Raw genomic sequence first — 24,159 nt, 5'->3', positions numbered from 1 at the left:
CACATATTAAATACACATTGACTGATGTAGCTACAAATAAACAATTGTTAACTATTGGAAACAGATCAGTTTTCAGAAAGTCCTGTAGAAAATTAGACTACAGCTTTTCTTAGTACTTTTGAATGCCACTGCTTGAAGCTAAAATGGACATGTACAATAAAACACAGAGATTTGACTGCATCAGATAAAAATTTTGCTGATGAACAACAGGAGAATAATGCTTACTATAAATGATAATCAAGTAAATGATTTGAGCACAGCTCCTGCTTTGAGTGCAAGGGTCATTTTTATAATAAGAACCCATAACACACTGTGTCCATGCATCTCGTCACGTGACGTCTGTTCATGGTCAGCCACTCTTGGCTAGTCTCTCACTAAGTAGCCATTATGTTTTACGTCTCATCCAGTATTGGTTGTATGGTTATACTGCTTTGATTGTGGATATGCCAGTCAGTAATCCTGCCGATTGTGAAATGTGCTCTGTTATTCTGTTCTTAAATGCCAAACAAATTTGTTCTGCTGAAATTCAACAGCAGTTTGTTGAAGTTAATAGTGCAGGTGTAATGAATGATGGAAATGTGCATAAATAGTGTAGGCTGTTTAATGAAAAACGAACAAATGTTCGTGTTGAAGAATGATTTGGATGGCCTATTGTCACGAATGAAGGCTTGACCCAAAACATTGATGAGGCACTTTGCTAAAGCAGGCTCTTCACTATTGGTGAGCTGAATCAGAAATTTCTCCAAGTTTCAAGATCAGTAGCTTTTCCCATTGTTACTGACAAACTTCACTACGGAAAAGAAAAAAAAAAAGTGCAAGATAGGTGCTGTAAAAGCTGGCAGAACAACACAAAAGAAAGCAAATGGCACATTCTTGTTTGTTTTTGGAGTACTATCACAAGGATGGTGATGAGTTCTTGGTCACATTGTGACCAGTGATGAAATGCAGATTCCGCACTACACTCCAGAGAATAAATGTGAGTTTATCCAGTGAGTGGCATCATTCAAACTCCTTGATGAAATTGCAGAAATTCAATCAAGAACCTTCAACATGGAAAATCATGATCATGGTTCCTTGGGACCAGAAAGGCATTCTTCTGTTAGACTTTTTGCCAAAAGGACTGACAATATATGCTTAGAGGTACTGTGAAACATTATTAAAGCTCAGGTGCATTATTCAAAAATGCTGGTGAGGGCTGCTCTTTAGTGGCGCCGTTCTGCTTCACGGTAATGCTCGGTTTCGCATTGTGGCAAGAACAAAGATGCAACTGGACAAGTGTCATTAGGAATTACTGGATAATCCACCATTTAGCCCTGGCTTAGCATCATTCGACTTTCATCTGTTTCCAAAACTGAAGGAATGTCTTGGTGGAAAGTGCTTGGAAAATTATGACATATTGAAAGAACTTGTTACTAAGGTGCATATTGTAGTTTGTGATACAATTTACGTTCATAAGTAAAGTTTCTCTCTCCCCCTTACAAATTGGTTCTTGCTTTAAAAATGACCCCTGTACGTCATGGGTATCATGTCCTGACACTATGGACATAATCCTTCACTTCGCATAGAATGCCTAGGGTTTAGGTAAATTATAATGACAATATGTTTTTCACATAAAGACAGTAAACAAGTTTAAGGAAAAGTTTTTTGCTTCCTTTATAAGTATTGCTTTGTACATATTAACCACAACCACAGTTTGTATCTGATTACAATTATATTACAAATGCCTCTCTGTGTGCTGTAATGTAACTGATCTAGTCCTCATGATCTCTGTGGGAGTGATATGTGAGGGGTTGTAGTATATGCCTAGAGTCAGCACATCTGCTGCTATAAACAGTACTATATTGCTCAAATTTAACATGTTATTTCCTTGGAGCACAATGAGGTAGAGTGATGAAGGAAAGACAATAAAATCCATTAGTGCATTGTAACTAAGATCTTTTTATTTCGCACTTCAACACAATATAAATAAACCACATATTTTGTTTCCTTATGTTTTGGGAGAGCTCTAAGAAACTTTTCTTTGAAAGTTGTTCTGAAACTATAATATGATTTACATTTAACAAGGTAATTTAAAATAAAAAGTCTATGTTCTTCATGTTCCTCATCATCCAGCCAGTGAAAGATCCTAAACTTTATATTTCTTTTAAAAATAAACTGTACAACACAAGACTTGCATGCCTGTAAAGACATTTCCATAACATTGCTAAACTTTGTAGTTAGAGCTCTGAGCCCAGTTGAAGACTCATACACATTACCAGCTACATAACTTTTATGGAGAGTAAATAATTCTCTCTTCTGTTGAAGCTCATTGCTACAAGTGTATGTCTCTTTACACCTCAACCAACCATTCTTCTAGATACATTTACCTGCTAGGAAGCCAGCAAAGTATGCTACAGCCCACTGTTTGGAAGAAATGTCTTTCTGTGAGGAGGAAGGAGGATATTCTTCAGTATCTATTGTACTCCCTTCTCCATCTGCTGAGGCAGGATTTTCTCATTTCCAGAGCTCTTCAAAAGCTGAGGTTCATCATCTTCCTTTTCCATCTCAGTTGTTCAGTAACAGTACCTGATGAGTGTCATCCTCACATTTAAAGGTGTCAGAAGGTTTGATAAGTGAGTTAATAGTGCTAGTCAGGAACAGGCATCTTAGTAGGCTTGCTGTTGGGTTCTGGTTGTAGCCACCTTTCTGACAGTACACTGAAAATAAATTCTCTGACATCTTGATTTCATCTGATTGTTGGGAAAAATCGTTAATGCTAACTATTTGTTTATCTACAAAAAATTAGCAGTAGTATTAACAGCCTTTGTCATGTAATGCACAGTGGTGTTGTGATTTTACCTATATTTTTTGTCAGTTTTATGTACAGTACTTAAAACTTCTTCTGCCCTTTCTATTGTTTCCATTACTGCTGGGCATTGTTCTGATAGTGCACACCTAACTGGATTAGAGAAAAATGCTGCCCTGCAATTCAGACACCAAACAGATTGCTCATAAATTCTATAAAACAAACTCTGTTTTCTTCTGTATCACTCTGCAATACTTTACTGCTGTAAGAGTTCTGATGACTGCAGCAGCGTAGTGGCTGAGAAACTGAACTGCCATTTTCACATTTATTTTCTGGAATTTGCTATCAGAGCCCTTTAGTTTCAAGCTCTGTTGGACATTAAATATTTAGATGTCCAGATCATTACATAATGAAGTGCATGTTCACAGCAAGGAACAATTTAGTAGTGAACACAAAATCGCAATGTTTGCATGCATTAGTGTTATCTAAATCTTGTTCTGTCATGTTACCTTACTACTGAGTAAATTCTTGGGAGCCAGACATAAAGTAATAGAAAGAATGGCAGAGAGCACTAACACATTGCTCAGTTAGGCCTGACTTTCACCAGAGTGAACACAAGCAAACAAAAATTTTCTCTGGTGTAAACAGTGGGGGAGCGCAAAAAAATTTGTTTCTGTTCAGTACGTATTTACTGATGGTTGCTCATGTTCATCTGCTTGTCAGTTTTTTAGGGAAGCATCAAAGGAGGAAGATTGTGTCCTATTACAGAGAGTATTCATCTGTTGTTTTGCATGTGAACTACTTTGTTATTCATTGGTAATTAATGCTCTGTTTTTAAATTTCTTCTTAAAGTGTTAAGAGGAACTACTGAAAGGTGTCAGCCGACATATGTGCCATGTTTTAGAATAATGCAAAAGAAGGCTACAGCTGCATTTCAGTTTTAAGAGCAGTGCCTCCACACATTTCGTAATTATGTACACAGTAATACTTACATTCCTACTCCAGTTAGCTTGCTTTGTCAAAAATAGTGGACAAAATAATCCTATCCCAATATCAATGATTCATATCATAGCTGTAATCAGTGTTATCGTGTGAAACCTGTGTGAGTAGTAGTAGAGTTGGCATGCTATGCTTGTTCTCTTATGTTCAATTGCCTTCCCTCCAGTGTAAATGCTTGTTCCAGGTACACAGGAATGTTTGTGAACACTGGCAGATTGTCTGTCAATGCTCTTAACTTGTATTTGCTTGCATTCACTGTGTTGTAATTGAGGCTTTACTCTCATTCACTCATGTTCACTTCTCTTTGCTCTAGAATATAGCAGGCTATAGAACACAGAAATGATATCATACAATGATTTTTCCTTTGTTGTGAACTTTTGTCATAATATATTTTTTAAATCAAATCATTGCTGCCACCTCACTAAATTTTTATTATATGTTTATTTCACTATAATTATTTTTACTGGAGAACTATATTAAAATGCAAGGTGAAAACTGAAGTAGTGCTCCTTAAACCGTGTTGATCAAATATTACCATGTTATGCGCTGCACTTTGTTATTCATACATTTTATCAGTTTCAATTATTTACTTGCACTTGAAAATGGCTCTACAGCTGAGTTCATGATAGCGGAATAAATAATGAAAAGACAGTGTCACATTTGATCCACAATCATGTGGATATTTTCAACCTTGTACTGCAAAACTTGCAGATTTTCAGCATTACTTTCATCACACTGTCCTCGATCTCGTCTGTTACTAATTAAGTTAGCAACCTGAAGTATCGCAAAGGTTATATAAAGCAGCAGCAGTAATGCAGTGATAGCTTAATGACATTACTCTGTTTATTAAGGATTCCATAATGTTAAAGCAATTATTCTAATAATCACATCTAATGTCTTTTTTAAACACCATTATTCATTGTCTTATCAGGTATGGTTACAACCACAGGTGTTTTGCAAATTTAGGTGTACTCATTATGATTCAATTTATTTGCAAATATCCTTGTTTGAAAACCAAAGAAATAACTCAAAGTAATAGTATTAATTAGTAAAACACTTCACTTCATGAGAGTTCAGTGAGAACTTTCAGATTAAAATTGCTCACATCACTTTAATATTTTACACATTTATAACTAGAATTATGTGTGTATTATAAACAGCACTGCGTGCGGAGCATATGGATGAACCAATTTATTAAAAATCTGCAAAAGACTTTACAGGAAATAGAAAATATTTAAAACAATATTTGTTTTAAAGACACACATGTGCTGCAGTGCAAACATTTGGTGTTGGCACAAGAGAAAATAATTATCCACCATAAAAACTCAATTCTAAATTTAAAATAGTCAATTTACATGGAAGCACACCATTTATACTAGAAATGGGAGAAAAATACACAGTAAGATTTGTTGATCTAAATTTCTCATTGAAAGAGAGAAAACATACATAACATTTTTTAAGAAATAAACATATGCGAACTTGTCTATGGACAAGTCTTTGTATCACCATAGAACAAAGGTAATGTACCTACAGACTACTACTACAAACAGCAGTTCACCATCATTAAGTAAAATCAAGCTCTAGTGAAGACTGCAACAGTAACTATTCTGCAAAAACCAATTCCCGAATTATTCACATCAATTTTCAATCAATTTCCACAAAATTAAGTTGTTGTAAGTCAAAATTACCACTTTGTGAGAACACAGCTGCAAAACTCTTGTTGCTCTTGCCCCTGTTTAAGACATTAACCAAGCATTCATCATTAAGGGAGCTATATGAAAATTAAAATAAGATTTGAACCCAGAAACTTCCAAACAACAATGGTAGAGAGAGAGAGAGAGAGAGAGAGAGAGAGAGAGAGAGAGAGAGAGAGAGAGAGAGGAAAAGCCCTGTGATGTGAACCACAAATAGAAATCAAATTTCGTACTACGAACCTTATCTTATCTGTGAATTTAAATCTCAACTTTGTATTTGTTACAATGGCATACTGAAGGGACACTAAACACCAAGTGTCTGTTTAGTAAATGCAAATGGCAGACTTGGCTTGAGCAAACCTGAAAATTGTGGAATACTTGCAAAACATTTTGATCAGTTTCTTAATTGTTCAAAACCAGTCCATAAGCTGAAATCCTCAAACAATAAAATCTAAAAGAAAATTAACCTCTGTCTATCAAAGAAACTGAACAAGTAACTAAAATCGTAAAAAAAAAAACAATGAAGCTAGAGGAGAAGCCTATTAAAGTGAAACTTTTGAAACAGTGAAAAAAGAAAAAATAATAGAGAGCTATTTAAAGAAATCTTGAAAATGAAAAAAATCGCAGGTGAGTGGAAGGCAGCCTAAATACATACACTACATAAGAAAGATTATAAGCAAGACATTTAGAACTACAGAAGAACTTGACTGTTGTGAGTTTTACAATAAATAGTTTCCAAGATTCTAATAAAGTGGAAGCAACACTGGACAGTCATTTTGGTGAATATCAATGTGGTTTTATAAAAGGCAAATTATTCATGGATTCAAAAGAGTTTGTAGCAATGTTTGCAGATTTCAGTTAGACCTTTGTTTATATTAACAGACAAACTACTTACAAAATAAACTGAGAATTTGATGTAAAGTCCAAGTGAATAAATCTCATTCATGAAACACTTACAGACAATATCTAAAGTAAAATTTAAGGGATAACTGTCTCAGCCTTTCAAGAAACATAGGCTGTTCATCCAGGTCACAACAGAATCCTTCAGAGCTTCATCATTTGTGAAGCATTTACTGACAAGATGCTCCACCAGTTTCTGAAATGAGAGAAAGACTGACAGTGCCACATCCAGACTGTAGGGACCATGTTGAAAAATGTCCCACTGGAATTTCTCATGCAGTAAGGCTTGTCTCTTCTGGGCAGTATGTGTGCATGCACTGATGTGCAACAGAAAAATTCCATGAGAGAGCTCGCCTCTTCTGTGGTTCTGGAGAATGCTAATGCAGTGTCCATTCTCGCAGCTTTCTGGTCATCTGTCAGCATGTGTGGCACCCACTGTGCACAGATTTTTTGGCACACTAAGTGCTGAGTGACAGTTTTGTGTGCACTGAATGAATCTCTTCCTGACATTGTTCATGAGTGTTACTACTTGTGAATCATCAAGTCTCTTGAATGAATGATGCACTCCAGCTTTTGTTTTTGTGACAACGGAGAGTAGCCTTGATCTCTCTTCATCTTCCATTCGTAAACATTTGCTCCACATTGAGACACTAGCTGTATTCATTACACCTTCAACATAAATGGTAACAAGTTTGTGCTCAAAGTCACAGGGTCTTAACATTTTCTGCCTGCAGAAAACAACTGAAACCTCCCACCTCACAGTTGGTGGGATTGGCTGTCGGCACAGCCATGGTGGCAGCTACCTCTGCACTTACCATGTGACAAAGTCCAACTTACAACCACATTTGGCAACTATCTACATAACACTGAACACCAGAAACCAATGAACAGCTGCCACAAGACAGGTGTGCAGACTGTATGCAGAAATGTGGTTTACTTCCTGAATGGCACTCGGAGATGACATTTTCATACAATTGTTTTCAAAATTTTATGCAGGGGTGATGAATTAAAACAAAGAAAGATGCTAAAGAATTGTGCTAATGCAATTAAAATGTAATAGTGTATCATACTTCAAAGAAAAACAAACTGTTGGAGCTACTTACGTGAAAAACTCAGTGTAGTGTCCAAAAAATTGATAATGTATTGCACATAGTGACAAATAAGAGGGGGAAACAGTTATTCCGCTCCACATTATGAAACAAACATGATGTACAGCACCATACATGTCTCAGTATTTCACATAGTCTGTTACTTTCAAAAACTGTGAAAACTATTTGATTGCCACTGTTTTAGCTGATGATTGGTACCTGAGTAACAGCTCTGTTTGCTAAAAATAAATTGGTAGATAATTCTGATTGGTAATAGTCGGCATCATTTCAGTGAGAACTACCAAAAGATATGACAATACTGACATTAGCATAGGGAAATAAGAGCAAGACAAAGTAAATAGGCACCACCCAAGAAATTGCTTTTATGTGGAGAAATAGTGTTAATATAAACAAACAGTGGCAAATGAGTTTATTGATTATTTGTCATAAAGGGTCTGAGGTTTCAAATAGAAGCCTTAAATTCGAATTTGGTAAGTGTCTTGATAATTTATCATTCCAGTGTAGGATAAGTCTTGTAATGGCTGCTGATTTCTTGCTGTTCTGTCCAACTTGATGGATTGTTCTGCCCCATTGATTGGTATTATTCACTAATGTCAACAGAGGATTTAGTGTTAAAACAGCTGTAGAGAATCAGAAGTTGCAGTGTTGTGTTTGTCTAAATTCCCTCATATATATTTTGAGATCAGACTGAAAATTGCAGTCTCCATTTCTGCTTTTTGTTTAGTTCCTATAAGAATTGTGAATCAAAATTAAATAAGTGTCTATGTAACTTAAAATGTGAATGAGTTGATTTGTAACATTTCACTTTGAACAGTGAGTGACTGGAATTAATGGTTCTTGCAGGTCACAAATTTCAGCAATAAAGGAATAGATATGTCTCTCAGAGTTGCATCATTGGATTATCTTGGAGTGGTTGCAGCAAGGCTTAGAAAGGATGCTGTAATCTCACAGCTGAAATTAAATACAATAGACCAGATAATTCAAGAGATTAAAGCTGAAGAACAGAGAGAAAATGAGGATAATTGCTCAGGAGATAAGAAAATCAAAACAGTAAGTATCCACATACTGAACTATTGCATTTAAATGGAAAGTACATCTTACATTTACAGTAACACCACCCATTTCTTACAGGAAAAGAATGGAACAGAGTTAGATCCGGAGGAAGAAAGAACGCAGTTCCTGCAACGTGTTTTGCTTGACTATTTGGCAGTTAATGGCCAGAATGACCAGGCACTGACATATGCAAGACACTTCTACTTAGCTCAGTGGTACAGAGATGCTACTGCAGAAAAGAGTCGTCCATCCACAGGAGCAAAATTGTCTCCAAATAAAATGCTTACAAAAAAGAAGAAAACCAGGAAAAAAAGAAAAGGTATAGAGCAATTCAGTTGCATTGTTAATTTCACATTATGTACTTGTATTTTGACTCCTGTCAACAGAGTTCACAAGAAGTCAGTTACCTTTGTAATTAATCCTTTTTGTATTTTTATGATATCGTGGTGGTGGTGGTGAAATATTAGTATATTTGCACATTACTAACAACACAAATGTCATAGTCTTCTTACATGAACAAAATATAACCATCTTAATCATTTTGTAATAATCTGAATTTGCGAGTCACATTTGAGATTTTCAGTATATTGTTTCAATAAAATTTCTCAGGCAACATTAATGTTTGGTTAGAAACAAAATACTCAAATCAGAGTAGACTCAGCTAACTTCTTTGTGACCATTTTCAGGAGAAAGTAGTGAAGAAGACAGTCCAAGCAGCTCTGATATAGAAGATGCAGAAGATTCAAAAGTGGATAATGAAAGCAGTGAAAAGAAAGCACAGTTATACAGAGTAATTGAACTAAGAAAGCAGTTTCTCATCAGCAAAATAAGACCATTTGAGGACAATGTTGGTGTAGGAAAAAGAACTCAAGTTCTACAAACTTACATTGACTATGAAAGTGCAGAGCTCATTTCTAGGTATTTAGCATCAAAGAGACCATTTTCTCAAAGTTTTGATGCCTATCTCAAACATGTAAGTATATTATTTCTCTCTCTCTCTCTCTCTCTCTCTCTCTCTCTCTCTCTCTCTCTCTCTCTCTCTGTGTGTGTGTGTGTGTGTGTGTGTGTGTGTGTGTGTGTGTGTGTGTGTGTGTGTGTGTGTGCGCGCGCGCGCACGCGTGCACTTTCTTGGTTTCAACTAGAAGCTAGGGCACTAACACATAGGTTGATATGCTGGAGTAGTGGGTAACATGAAAATATTTTTTGAGAAGTGTAGAATATACACCCATTCACATCTTCCTTAAAAAAAACAGGTTTGGCAGCATTTTTTTTTCAAAACAAAAGAAAGTGTATGTTGGTATCATTATAAATGCCCATAAACAATGCTGTCTCTCTACAAAATTTTCCTACAGAACCTTCCCAAAGAATGTGTAATGGAATCTTTACTATTTATGTTGTTTGAGAGCATGTGTCAGCCCATACAACTTGAAAGAATTTTGTAAGAACACACGGAGATAAATTTTCTGGAAAGCAATGATTTGTATTACTCTCCCAAAACCTTGTGATGTTACAGTGGCATTTATTTATGTACAGCACCATCAAACTCAAGTTTTTACTGTCATAGGTACAATAAGTGTTCTAAAGATTTAGTTTAGTAATTTTCTTAGGAGATGGTAATGTAATTTTAAAGTGAGTTTACACTGCAGGTTTCTTAATCATATATATTATAGTTAATCATAAAATACCCATCAGGATATAACCTTAAATTTGTCGTGTTTATTGTTTAGATCATGACACTTTTTCATAATGTCTGCTTCTGAAGGCCACTGTAAACGAGCAAACTGAATTGTCAAATTCATTGTTCCTTTCCACTGGTTCCTCCAACAAGCATGCGGATATAACACCAAAGTTTTTCTAGTTTAACCTCACTTCTGAAGCAGTGGTTCTGCTGTTGTAAAGTGTTTTGACACCAGTAGGAATGGCTACCAATGCAGACAAAGCATTTCTTGGATCTATTTTAGCACTGAATATAAAGAAGAAAAAGGAAACAATACGCTAGTCCAGGGAATGGTTGAAGTTGAGAAATAATTATATCCATGGAAAACTAGTGGAAATTTCATTGTCTGTAAAAGAACCAGAGAGCTTATTTATTTATTTATTTATTTTAATTACATTCCCACTGCATAGAATACTTATTTTCTTCTCAAGGTCATCCTGTGTAATATGTGGCTAGGAAGATGCAACACCTCTATCATTTTGGCAATTGTCACTGCTATTTGTTTTTAACTGTATATTCTTTTGATCATAGTTCCCGCAAATGTGGAAACTCGTGATACAGTAAGAAAAGCTCTTTTCTCATTAAACATGGAAAGTGAAAAATCAACAAAAAAAAGTTGGACATCTTTTCAAGTCAGCTATCAGTCAGAATTTCTTTCACACACATCAGGTATAGTCTAAGTTTGACAAACATGTCAAACAAAGCCACACATTGCCAAATAATTTGACAAACTAGTGGAGTTTGACAAATTGTTTTATTGGTACAGTGGCCTGTATGGTGTCAGAAAGCAGATATGTCTGATTACTAAAATTTTGATAGTATTGTTTCTTTTGTTCCAAAAGCATTTTAATTTTTCTGCCAATGTCCCATATTTATGTGCATGCCTGAAAGAACAGATGCTGTTGATGACCCACAGCTGAACAAAATACGTGAAAATTTCTTCATTGACTGTGAATTTCTTGACATTAGATGTATTAGGTATAGATTTACTACCAGATAGTGAGGCATGAAAATTTGTGCCAAACTGAGACTCAAACTCGGATTTCCTGCTTATCGCAAGTGGCCGCCTTAACCGATTTGGCTACCCATGTACACTCCCTGTACTGACCCAAACTTCTTTATGTTGCACTGTCTATATCCTTATTTTGTAGTCCTCTATATTAATTACCTAATGTTTGCAACATTACTTGGTATTACAAGCCTAGATGGCCATACAATGATATCAACCTTGTTCTTGATTCCTCATTGTCTCATTGTCCGTATTGCAGGAAGCAAAGTAATGTTGTGAGCATCAGGTGATGAATTAAGTGGACTAAAATATAAGGTTGTAGACAGTGTGATGAATGGATGTTTGGGTTGATCCAGGGATTATTCTCAGACAGCCAAATTGGTTAGAGTGACCACTGATGATAAGCAGGAAATCTGGGTTCAAGGTCCATTCTGGACAAATTTTCATGTGTCACTATTGGGTAGTAGATCTATACCCCCACCCTCACTTTCCTCTCCCAAATTACGTTCAACAACACACGTAGTTATTAGATGTTCATACATAAATTGCATGTAGTGTCTGCATTGACCACGTAATGTTTTATGCTTGTCCTGGAAAGTGATCTGTCGACAAGTATGTTTGTATCCTCTTTATGCAGACCTAAAAATTATAGTTCTCTGATATGACTAAGGAGACATGGTGTACTGGAAATCAGAAACATGAAGTTAGTAGTTTATAATATAAAATTATCATTCCGAGATGAGGACTGTCCTCTGTAAAATTTATATGTTCATTTAGGAAGAACAGAATTTTTTTTTCCGAGGTCTGCCACTGCATATTTAACTTAAACCTAGGTAACCAGTTGTGTTGTTTGTCATTCATTCTTGTCCTTCGTAGGGACCCAGACTTCTCGATACATCTAAAGGGAAGACAACAGAAATAGTGTAAGAGTTCTTACCAGTCTTAAATGTTACGTGCTTGTAATTATCGTAATGTAGTAAAAAAGTTTCAGACATTTCAGAGTTAACAGTTAACAGGGTAGACCGAGTGATAGCCAAATGTAGCATTACTATTTAGTATTTTGCTTTTTGTGTCAAGTGAAGGGAAAAAAAAGATACTGAGTAATGAAAATGAAATGGCTGATGTAAGGAGTATGTGAAAAGGTGACAGGGTAAACATGACAGGATTGACAGATCACTCAAAGTTACATCTTGAGAGAGATACACACTCTGAACAAGTGAAATAGAAGATGAACCTGTTTCAGATGCAGTGAAATTATCAACACTATAGGGGAAGTAAAGTCAATGGCTAGTCACATAATAGTTTCACAATGCAAAGGTAAATTACATTTCACTATGAAGTAAGTAGTGTAATAGTTGTAAAGAAAAGAAGCACAAATGCAAACAAGGATGAAAGAAAGAGACTGGTGCTAATAAGGCAGAAGGATATGGCATGAAAGGGGCCAAAGAGGAGCTGATTAATAAGGGATGATGGGGTGTAGGTATAAATAGCTCAGGTCAACAGGATGATTAAAACCTTCAATATGTTCCAGAGCTGTTTATCATATTTTTACTTCTGATGAGCAGGTATTGAATAAAAGGTGCAAATGATGTTAATGGTGAAATAATAATTGAAAGAGTTTGTGAATTGTAATGCATATTGGAGTACTACTTGCTTTCGCTACATCCTATCTGTAGATATGTTGTATTGCCATTGCCCTACTAAGAGTTCTGGGTGTGGAATACTACATGGTCACATTACAGTACTACACAAAACTGCAGTTGTTAATTTGTTTACTTCATTTCTGTTCAAAGGCAGCTCATTCTACATCCTGCTTTGTTTTGAGATGAAAGACATGGACCTTTGCTCCAAATTGATACAATCCTTTGTGTGATTGTTTTGTTAAATTTAAAACTGTATCTCAAATTTACCATCAGACATTGAGCTCAATGTTTTATTTTTTCCATACAGATTTTGTGTGTTCTCACAGAGAGTTCAATAGCAATTCGAACTAAAGCAATGAAGTGTCTCACAATGGTTGTAGAGGCTGATCCAGCAGTTCTGGCTAGAATGGATATGCAGTGTGGGGTTAGCCATTCCTTCCTTGACCATTCCACATCTGTTAGAGAAGCTGCTGTAGATCTAGTTGGAAAATTTGTCTTGAGTCGGCCTGACCTTATTGACAAATATTATGACATGCTTTCAGCAAGGATATTGGTAAGTACAAATTTGTGTGTTTGTGATAATGGTCTTATCTGTTTTTTATGATTATCTTTTTTATGTGGCCCTTTGAGTGAAACACCTTGTGTCTGGCATTTTCTTTTCAGTTACTGAAATACTAACATTTTTATTTTCATGGAGGTCGTAATCTTGATGCTTATAGTGAGCATGGTTAAGGCTTTACTATTGAAATATACTGTATTTATCTGATTAGAAGACAGGATTTTTTTCTGAAATTCATTATTCAAAAAATACAGGGTCATCTTACATTCACAGATTAAACTATTGCTGCTGAGTTTAAGATTTTTACATTGTTTAATAAAGTACAAATGGGTTGTGTTAGATTCATAGACGAAGCTTTGTCAACTGAGGTCACGTGCAGATTTATTTTGAAGAAATATGAAGGGCAGGCTTTTCAAATGATATTCATATTTGAAGATGCTCAAGATTTTCCAATATGCTGAAGCGCTCGATACAGTATCGACATTGCTAGAAAAGTTACATGACATTTGACTCGCAAGACGCTAGTGCAAGGGATACGTGAAAAACTATGAACTACCCACAACAGAATATTGCTCTCCTTAAAAGTTCACAAGTCTGTGGAACACAGGAGGGAATAGTAGTAAATTCTATCATCTTAAAAACTCTTGTTTTATTTGAACGGGTGTGCTATAAAAGTTCTAATGCATGTATAGAAACCATGTACAAACATAAATGCTGCTTTTTAAGGAAAGGTGTCATTCAAAAGCAGAAATTTTGTCCTTCAAAAAACATTACTTTATTGCAAATGGAAAACAATATTTTATTTCTTTATGAATGGCTGTACTGATCTTCTAAGTGGTTTCCGAGAAATTTGGTTGATGCTTGTCTGTTAGAATACCGTGTAAAAACGTACAAGCTTTTAATCAGCCTTAGTATATGACAGTGATATTCAGATGAAACAAGTATGAAAATTAATTGAGAGTGAAATGTCTGATAAGGAAACTAAATTTCTTTAAACTGATTGTAATTGTTGTCATGAGACTAAATTACAGCAGCAAGATCCATTGTGGCGATAGTACAAACCGATGTCAGTAGACCGCAGGGTGAGTGAAAGTTCGAATATTGGACTGAATCATCGATCTTTTATTTATGTATTAGTAGTTGTTGTTACATATGACTTCCATCCTCGAAAATATTGCAGTCCATGTTTCACAATTGCTCAAGCACAGCCCTATGGAGAAGTTGGAGGGGGAACACCTTATACCATCTCGCCTGAGAACTAGATGAGTGGGGAGAGGAAGCACTGAGCATGCAGCAAATTACATCATGTTGCCAACCGTGGGAATCTGTACCGTGTTCTTAAGGCTTTTTAGTTACATCTACCATGTTTAAACTGCAGTTTGCCTGCATTCATTTGTATTCAGAACTGAAGTAACTTTAAAATTGGACAAATACTGAACAACAGTATTTATTTCTGCAGGAGATGGTAAAAATCTAGATAGGGGCCAGTGGCATACTTAAACATTTTGTGCTGCAATGTTGTCGACACTTACTGTTACATGTGACAGGAACAAAAGGGGCAGACGATATGTTCCGAAGCAAGAGACTCTCACATCGGTCGAGAAGCAAAATCCGATACGTACTCAGATAAAAACAGCTGTGTTCTCAGGTCCCACAGTAATGACAACCTCAGAAATTGCAGCATAACTGGAAGAAATGGCCAAATATTTGTGACAACAAATATATAAATTTCACAGCTGTACCACAGATATCAGGATTAGTAAGCAAAAAAAATGTAGAAGAGAAAATAGTTTATACTAATTTGTGAACTATTTCTTCTCATTAATTTTATTTCTCCTTTTCTTATTTCTTACCAAAATGTAGACAGTCAATAAATGGCATCTTATATTATCGTATACTTGGGTAAATATGGTAGCTTCACTGCTAGACAGTTCTGTTATGTAGAAATTGTTTGCTAATGGAAAAAACCTGCTGAAGACACAGTGTATAATTAATAGACCAACTTTTCCTGTTCTAGGACACTGGAGTAAGTGTGAGAAAGCGAGTCATAAAAATTCTTAAAGATATTTGTATGGAGTGTCCAGATTTTCCCAAGATACCAGAAATCTGTGTTAAAATGATACGTAGGGTAAATGATGAAGAGGGTAAGTAGCTGAAAAATGATGAAGCTCTCTGTTACAGATGATGGATATGAAATTGTTTCTAATGGTTTTCATGGTTGCAGGTATTAGAAAGCTTGTTATGGAAGTGTTCCAAAACATGTGGTTCACACCAGTTCGTGAGCGACCTTCATTAGATACTACAGCACTTTTGAGGAAAGTGATGAATATTACTGATGTTGTTGCTGCTTCACGAGATATGGGTCTGGAGTGGTTTGAACAACTTTTACTTAGTGTAAGTAACATTTTTGCTCCTACTTATTTTTTACATTTGCATATGTAAAGAGAATAATTATCTTGTTTTTGAAACTTAATCTTGGGAAATTATTCAGATGTCAGTTAACTTTATGGTTTTTGTACCAAGATCACTAGTGATGCACAATGGCACAGACACCACTGCAGAGTGAAAGATTCATTCTTTAAATCCTTAATGATAGAAAATATATGTCTTCAAATGAAACAATACAAAACATTGTTACAACCAGACCAGTTAAAATTTGCACAAGTCACTTTGTGATAATGTAGTGAGACATCTAAGGACATGAATGGAGTGCCCAGCAGGCAAGGTGATGCTCACCATCCTTTTTGATGTCCGAGGTTCAATACTGATTGGAATTCCTCAAACCATTAAGTGATGTGTGCTGTTCGTATGCCGGTCTATCAAGAATGAATGGCCTGGACTGCTCACTGAGGGAGTGATTCTGCTCCAGGATAACATTCTTACAAATGTCTCTAAGGTCTAAGGTCACACAAAGTGTAATAGCCAAGTTCAAATGGGAGCAACTTGAGCATTTGCATACAACCTAGACATAGAAATAAATTCTTTGAACAGGGTATTGTTCAGCTCATGAAAAAGAGGGAGTGTTGTGCTCAGGCCTGTGGTGATTATTGTGATTACTTTGAATAAAGACTTCAGTTATACCCACAGTGTTGTTTTGTGCCTTCTCTTTGAACACGCTTTGTATGTAATGATGCTTATGCACTTGAATGAAAATAGCTGAGTATGGACATGTGCTCCAAATTTGTATATTATTGTTTCATAAATTATTTTCTATTAGACACAAAGAATGTTATAAGAAGCAACAGTACCATTGTATTGTTAGATGCCCCAAGTTAAAGAGTCGTTTTTTGGTGCTCCATTATTTTCACTGTTTTTAATGAGATAAACTGGTGCTACATGGTTGGACTGGGAAGAACCTTTACATGTGCTACAGTGCTAAGTACTTTCTGCCACGCACTTCACAGTGGTGTGCAGGCTTTGTCTGTAGAGATCTTAATTTCAGTATGTAGACACTGCAAAAATTGTTATTTGTACTGAACCTTACATTAAGACCTGTAATTCTTGCAGTAGAAGTTAGCACTTGGTTGTGGGCATTTATAGTTAGCATCACATTGTTGAATTAGTAAACATGATAGTCCCACTAATAATAGTTTTACCTAAAGAAAGTTTGTTTCTTTGTACTGTGTTACTTCTTGTGCAGCATTGTTGGTTAGTGGGTTCACATTTTTATTTTCTGTTGCAAGATTTGGTGTGGTACCATCTTGTGACCTTACATAAACAAGAAGAATCTTGGGGCTACTCTTCTAATATGCTGGACCTTTATTTGAATTTCTGTCATTGCTGTTCAATTGCTACACTTTTGCCATGCTCCCTACAATAATATAGTGATTGGTAACAGTAAGAATTTGGTTTCGAAGCTTTATAAATGCTACTCACACTAAGTTTTCAGTTTTAAAATCATTGGAAAATATCTCAAATAAACATGCAATATGTTTGCATATGAAAATGTGAATAAGTTGGTGATATCCAAGAGATAAGGTAAGAGTAAAGCTCTGCCTTCTTGCCGTAGGTGTGCCAGTCGATACAGGAAGTAAGGGAAGTTTAAGTTCCACCTTCTGCTCCTAGGTGGGCCAATCGGGCCTGACCCACCACTGTGACATCCTCTGCCAATGGCAACATTTGCAGTATGGAGGGATAAATGGTCAGCAGACTGCTTTCCCGGTCATTATTGTGTTCATTGCTTTTGGGCCTGCCACTAATCGGTCATGTAGCTCCTCAGTTGGCCTCATGAGGCTGAGTGTGCCCCCTATCAGTCCCCTCACCACAGAAAAATTGGGAATTGAATCCAGGTTCCCCACATGGCAGTAGGACAGTCGGTCGCTCTGAGAACTCGACTATAAAGTCGAATAATATACAGGAGAACATTACCAGAAATTACATGATAGAACTGGTGGCAAATTTAAAATTGGTTATATTTATGAGACCTGGTGTCTTTCATGCAGTAATCACATGAAAATCTAAAACATTTTCTCTCACATTGTGGACATTATTCCAGAAACAACTTGCCATGGATTATATTATACACTACACTTTACATATTCCTCAAAACATTGACAGGGAATGGAGATGTCTGTCAGTGAAATTTATAATCTACATACTTTATCTTCATCTGGTCACCTTTCTTCTCATTTACATCATGTTTCTTCAAACATGCTTTTATGAGTGAAACAACAGCCAGTGACCATCGTATCAGTTGAACACCTTGTGTGTGTGTGTGTGTGTGTGTGTGTGTGTGTGTGTGTGTGTGTGTGTGTGTGTATTCTGCTTTGGTGGAGGGCCTTTTTGTCCAGAACTTAAAAGTTTAGTAGTCTTTTCATTGTGTGTGTCTGCAACTCAACATTACTTTCTCAGTTTAATGTACTGTATCATTATGTATCAGTCCCCACTACAGTTGGTGGAAACTACTGTAGTGGCAGCACATTTTGTGCATGAGATAGACAACTGGAATGTGCTTCTTGGGATTGAGCTTGTGAACAGACATTTCAAATGTACATAAATGAAAAAATAATTAATTATAATATTTAAGTACAATCTGATGCTAAGTGGCTTGCCAGTTGTTTCTTAGTTACAGGTGCTCTGGGGTGACTGTTAATTGTTTTTCTTGATGTCAAGTCTCCAGAGTAATATTTTAAAAGTAATTGATCCACAGAATGTATTGAGTGTTAAACATTTTGTAACTAAATATTATATTTTGAGCATTGATTTCTGTATTGTTGTTTCTTCAGTCTGAAGACTGGTGCGTGATACAGCCTCCATGCTAGCCTGTCCCGTGCAAACCTCTTCATCTCTGTGTAATTACTGCAACCCGCATCCATGTTAATCTGCTTGATGCAGTCAAGCCTTGGTTTCCCTCTACAATTTTTCCCGTCCAGCACTTACCCCTGTTACCAGTTATACAATTCCTTGATGCCTCAGATGTATTGCATCAATTGATTACTTCTTTTGGTCAAGTTGTGCCATAAATTTCTTCTCTTCTCATTTCAGTTCAATTTGATACATTCTTATTAGTTATCGGATCTACTCACCTAATCTTCAAAATTCTCCAGTAGCCACATTTCAAAATATTCTGTTCCCTTTTCTGAGTGATCATCATCCACATTTCAATTCCAGGAAGACTACATTCCAGACAAATATATTCTAGAGAGAGTTCCTAACTTCAATTTGTTTTAGATGTTAACAAATTTCTCCTCAGGTACCATATGTTAATCTGACCTCTCTACAGATACACGTATGATGGAGTTGCAGCTGTGGTGTGGGCAACTGTATTATTGAGGAACATGAGATATTCCAACCCCCCCCCCTCCTCCACTACCACAACCTGCCCCCCACCCCCACCCCTCCTGCTTCAAGGTCTATGGTTGATGGGAGGGGCTGGGGGATATATTCGTTCATATTTTTTATTACTTCCCAAATACTGTTGCGCATACAGAGGTTTTACTTGTTCACAAGAGTCGGAGCTGGTGTTAATACTCATCATCTCTCTACAATTCATTGAAATATGTGTATCCTCTGTGTTGTGATAAATAGTGAATACCTAAATCATGTTGCCAAACTTAGGGTTGTTACCACTGGATGCTGATGAGAGTTGCTGTTGCTCTAAGCTACGCAGCTACTTTAGTAGCCATTATTTGACAGATTGAGGGAATATTCTGTATTACAGGAAGGTGGATATTAACATTTCTGTCTGGTTCCAGAATAATATTGCACCCTTCAATTGTAAGCTGAAAAAACTGTCCAAATATTAGTTAAGCAAGTCACAAAGGAGATGGAAAGTGTTTTAAGTTGGAACTAGTGTAAGTTCACATGGTGTACTCTTACTGAATTGGACCTACTCAGACTTCCAGGATAAGCTACAGGGAATTTTTTTATCCCCAGCCTGCTATTCCACCAAAATGAAGCATTTTAATCAACATTAAGAAACTTCCAGCATGGTAGCCATACTGCTTGTGGTTACCAACTTCTCAAGCAAACTTGAGTGCCCAGGACTCAAGTGATCCGTGTCGTCCAGTTGTACGAGTCACGTTTCTTGTTACACCTGGTCAATGATCATATCAAAGTATGCCATCATTGTGACAATTGGCTGCTAGAAACATGTATCACACCAGTAACACAGGCTGGTGGGTGCAGTATTATGCTATGGATGACATTCTGAGAAACTAGAATTCTATGGTATCAAAGGAAACAGTCTCAGACTATTAAAAGCTTATCTCAACAACCGTAAACAGGTAGTTTGTGTTGGTAAGGAAATGTCAAACATAGAAAATGTTAAATTAGGTGTGCCTCAGGGATCCGTACTGGGCCCCTTCCTGTTTCTGATTATGATCAATGACCTCCCCTTGTTTATTAGATCCACCACTGTATTGTATGCAGATGATATGACTTTTCTCCATAGCAGTAACAATCTTAATGATCTTAAAACCTGTGCTGAAAATACACTCACTCACACAGCATATTGGTTCAGAGCAAATGGTTTCCTGCTAAATGAAACTAAAACTCAGCAGATAATCTTCGCTCTAAGAGACAAGCCACTATCTGGGTCAGATAGTTCTGTTAAATTCCTGGGAGTTTATTTAGACAAAAAGTTATCCTGGGGCCAACGTGTAAACTATATTAGTAGTAAGCTATCTAGAATAATTTATTTATTAAGACAACTCAAACTGTGTACCTGAAACATACATCAGATCATCTTATTTTGCATTTTTCCATAGTATAATATCCTGTGGCATTATTCGTGGGGTAACTGTAGTCATATACATGACATCCTATTATTGCAGAAGAAAGCCATTAGGTTAATTACAAATTCTTCACATAAGGCTCACTGCAAACCCTTATTTACTAAACAAAAAATTATGACAGTAATAAACATCTATATATACAATGTCTTAATCTTTACGAAGAAGAACCTACAAGATGTAAAACGTAGAGAAAATGTACATTGTTACAACACAAGAAGCATCAAACACATATACAAGCCTTACCACAGATTATCAAAATCAATAAATAGCTATGAAGTCACAGTGCACAAACTATTTAATAAGCTGCCACATGCGGTACAGGATCTTCCTGAACATACATTCAAAGAAAGACTACATGAATGGTTTATTACTCACCCATTCTATGATATCAATGAATTCTTCAACTGTAAAATGCGGTAATCCAACAGATGACCCACTGTACATTTATTGTAATATAAGCTAAAATATTTCAGTAGTCAATACCTTATCACACTGTATTATAAATTGTATCTTCATTTGACATTTTCAATTGCTGTAATGGCCTAAAAACAATAAAATCTTTATTATTTTTATTTATTATTACTATTCATTTGGGTTTCCATAGGACCTATGGTAGTAATTGGACACCATGCCAGCTGTAGATTACATGAAAATTGTTGCAAACCACCTGCATCCCTTCATGCTTGATGTCTTCCTTGACTGTGATGACATGTTCCAGCATGATAACTCTCATTGTCACAAAGGCCAGAAATGTGCTAAGGTGGATTTGAGGATCATGATAGTGAACTCACATTGATGTCTTTGTCAGAAAATTCACCAGAACTGAACCCAGTGGAATACCTTAGGGACAAAATTGGTACCAGGTCTGAGCTTACAAACCAGTGGCCCTTAATTTCCAGGAGTTGTATGACATGTCTGTAGACACCGGGTGCCACATACTTCTGGAAGCCTATGGAGGACTTGTCTGATCCATACAATGCAGAATAACTGCTGTATTGTGTCCCAAAGGTGGAGTGCATGCTATTGAGCAAGTGGTGCGATACAATGCAGAATAACTGCTGTATTGTGTCCCAAAGGTGGAGTGCAAGCTATTGAGCAAGTGGTGGTGGTGGATTTGTTGGGTTTGCAGCTGGTATACAGTAGCTTGACACAGTATTCCAGTGCTCTGTGTGGCTGCCATCTTCAAGTGAGAGCAGCATTCTGACCTGAAGATGGTAGCCACATGAACCTCTGAAATATTGTGTCAAGATAACTGTAAGACGTTGTTGCAGACTTTGCAATAATATAATGAATCAGTACACTGGAATGTTTATGTAGTCACATTGGATGATCATAATGTTGTGGCTCATCTGTGTATATTAAAACTGACAGACTGATTGACATATAGCTAAAACCATTGGTCCAAGAAAAATGAAATTTGGAGGTATTGTGGGCATCAGCTGAGACAGGATTTTTCAAAGTCGACCACTAAGTATATGAAATTTTGCTTGTGAGACTAACTTGTAGCACTGCCTGTCCTGTTATAGTTTGTGTGTAGATAACAAAATAAAGACAATATGGGATATAGTGAAGGAGGAGACCGGTAGGACCAGACATGAAGAGGAACAAATAGCATTAAGAGTAAATGATACATTGGTGACAGATGTGTATAGTGTTGCGGAACTTTTTAACAAACATTTTATAACTGTTACTGAAAAGATGGGGTTGTCAGGTTCGGTAGATGCTGCTATGGATTACCTTAGACCAGACATTTCAAGTAATTTCCATAATATGAATTTGACCCTCACTACCCCAACAGAAATAATGTCCATCATAAAATCTTTAAAATCAAAAACATCTAGTGGGTATGATGAAATATCAACAAAGTTAATTAAAGAATGTGATTCTGAGCTAAGTAACATATTAAGCTATCTGTGTAACCAGTCGTTTATCAGTGGAATATTTCCTGAATGGCTGAAATATGCTGAAGTTAAGCCACTGTTTAAGAAGGGAGATAAAGAAATAGCATCAAATTTCCGTCCAATTTCACTGTTACCAGCATTCTCAAAAATTTTCGAAAAAGTAATGTACTGTCGTCTTTATAACCATCTTATCTCAAATAACATACTGTCAAAGTCACAGTTTGGATTTCTAAAAGGTTCTGATATTGAGAAGGCTATCTTCACTTACAGTGAAAATGTGCTTAATTCATTAGACAAAAAATTGCAGGCAACTGGTATATTTTGTGATCTATCAAAGGCATTTGACTGTGTAAATCACAATATCCTTTTAAGTAAACTAGAATATTATAGTGTAACAGGAAATGCTGCAAAATGGTTCAAATCTTATATCTCTGGCAGGAAACAAAGGGTGTTATTAGGAAAGAGCTTGATACATGTCTATCAGGCATCATCCAACTGGGAACTAATTACATGTGGGGTCCCACAAGGTTCCATTTTGGGGCCCTTACTTTTTCTTGTGTATATCAATGACCTTTCATCAGTAACATTACCAGATGCCAAGTTTGTTTTGTTTGCCGATGATACAAACATTGCAATAAATAGCAAATCAAGTGTAGTCTTAGAAAGATCAGCCAATAAAATATTTGTGGACATTAATCACTGGTTCCTAGCCAATTCTTTGTCACTAAACTTTGAAAAAACACACTACATGCAGTTCAGAACTTGTAAGGGGTGTACCAAGAGTATATGTCTAACATATGATGACAAGAAGATAGAAGAAGTGGACAGTGTTAAATTCTTGGGATTACAGCTTGATAATAAATTCAATTGGGAGGAGCACACCACAGAACTGCTGAAGCGTCTTAACAAATCTCTGTTTGCAATGCGAATTTTGTCAGACGTAGGGGATATAAAAATGAAAAAGCTGGCATACTATGCTTACTTTCATTCCATAATGTCATATGGGATTATTTTTTGGGGTAATTCATCAAGCCAAGCTAAAGTTTTCCGGGCACAAAAACGTGCAGTAAGAATTATATGTGGTGTGAACTCAAGAACATCCTGCAGAAGCCTGTTTAGGGAACTAGGGATACTAACTACAGCTTCCCAGTATATTTATTCCTTAATGAAATTTGTCATTAAAAATATGTCACTTTTTCAAACCAACAGCTCAATTCATGGAATCAATACTAGAAATAAGAATAATCTTCACAAGAATTTAAAGTCACTTAGTCTTGTACAAAAAGGTGTGCATTATTCAGGAACACACATTTTCAATAACTTGCCAGCAGCCATAAAAAGCTTAACAACCAATGAAATTCAGTTTAAGAGAAGCCTAAAGGATTTATTGGTGGCCAACTCCTTCTACTCCATTGATGAATTTCTTAGTAAAACCAACTGATTTGTATATAAGTACAACATAACTTCTGCACAATTTCAGTGCAGTAATGTGTTCACTGAAAATTTGTGTGTGTGTGTGTGTGTGTGTGTGTGTGTGTGTGTGTGTGTGTGTGTG

General features: G+C 36.2%; 1 protein-coding gene across 1 annotated transcript in view; it reads left to right on the top strand.

Annotated features, from left to right (window-relative positions):
• The window catches only part of LOC126470479 (nipped-B-like protein), a 392,610-nt gene that overhangs the window by 312,758 nt on the left and 55,693 nt on the right, over positions 1 to 24,159 (top strand). The window contains exons 17-22 of the mRNA XM_050098348.1: positions 8,331 to 8,537; positions 8,619 to 8,859; positions 9,227 to 9,513; positions 13,217 to 13,462; positions 15,486 to 15,612; positions 15,693 to 15,862. Of these exons, the coding sequence (XP_049954305.1) occupies positions 8,331 to 8,537; positions 8,619 to 8,859; positions 9,227 to 9,513; positions 13,217 to 13,462; positions 15,486 to 15,612; positions 15,693 to 15,862 (1,278 nt within the window). The remainder of the gene's footprint in view (positions 1 to 8,330; positions 8,538 to 8,618; positions 8,860 to 9,226; positions 9,514 to 13,216; positions 13,463 to 15,485; positions 15,613 to 15,692; positions 15,863 to 24,159) is intronic.

This window comes from Schistocerca serialis, chromosome 3, assembly GCF_023864345.2.
Source record: "Schistocerca serialis cubense isolate TAMUIC-IGC-003099 chromosome 3, iqSchSeri2.2, whole genome shotgun sequence".
Lineage (NCBI taxonomy): Eukaryota > Metazoa > Arthropoda > Insecta > Orthoptera > Acrididae > Schistocerca > Schistocerca serialis.
The sequence above is the reverse complement of the archived record's forward strand: the minus strand, read 5'-3'. Positions and strand labels throughout refer to the sequence as shown.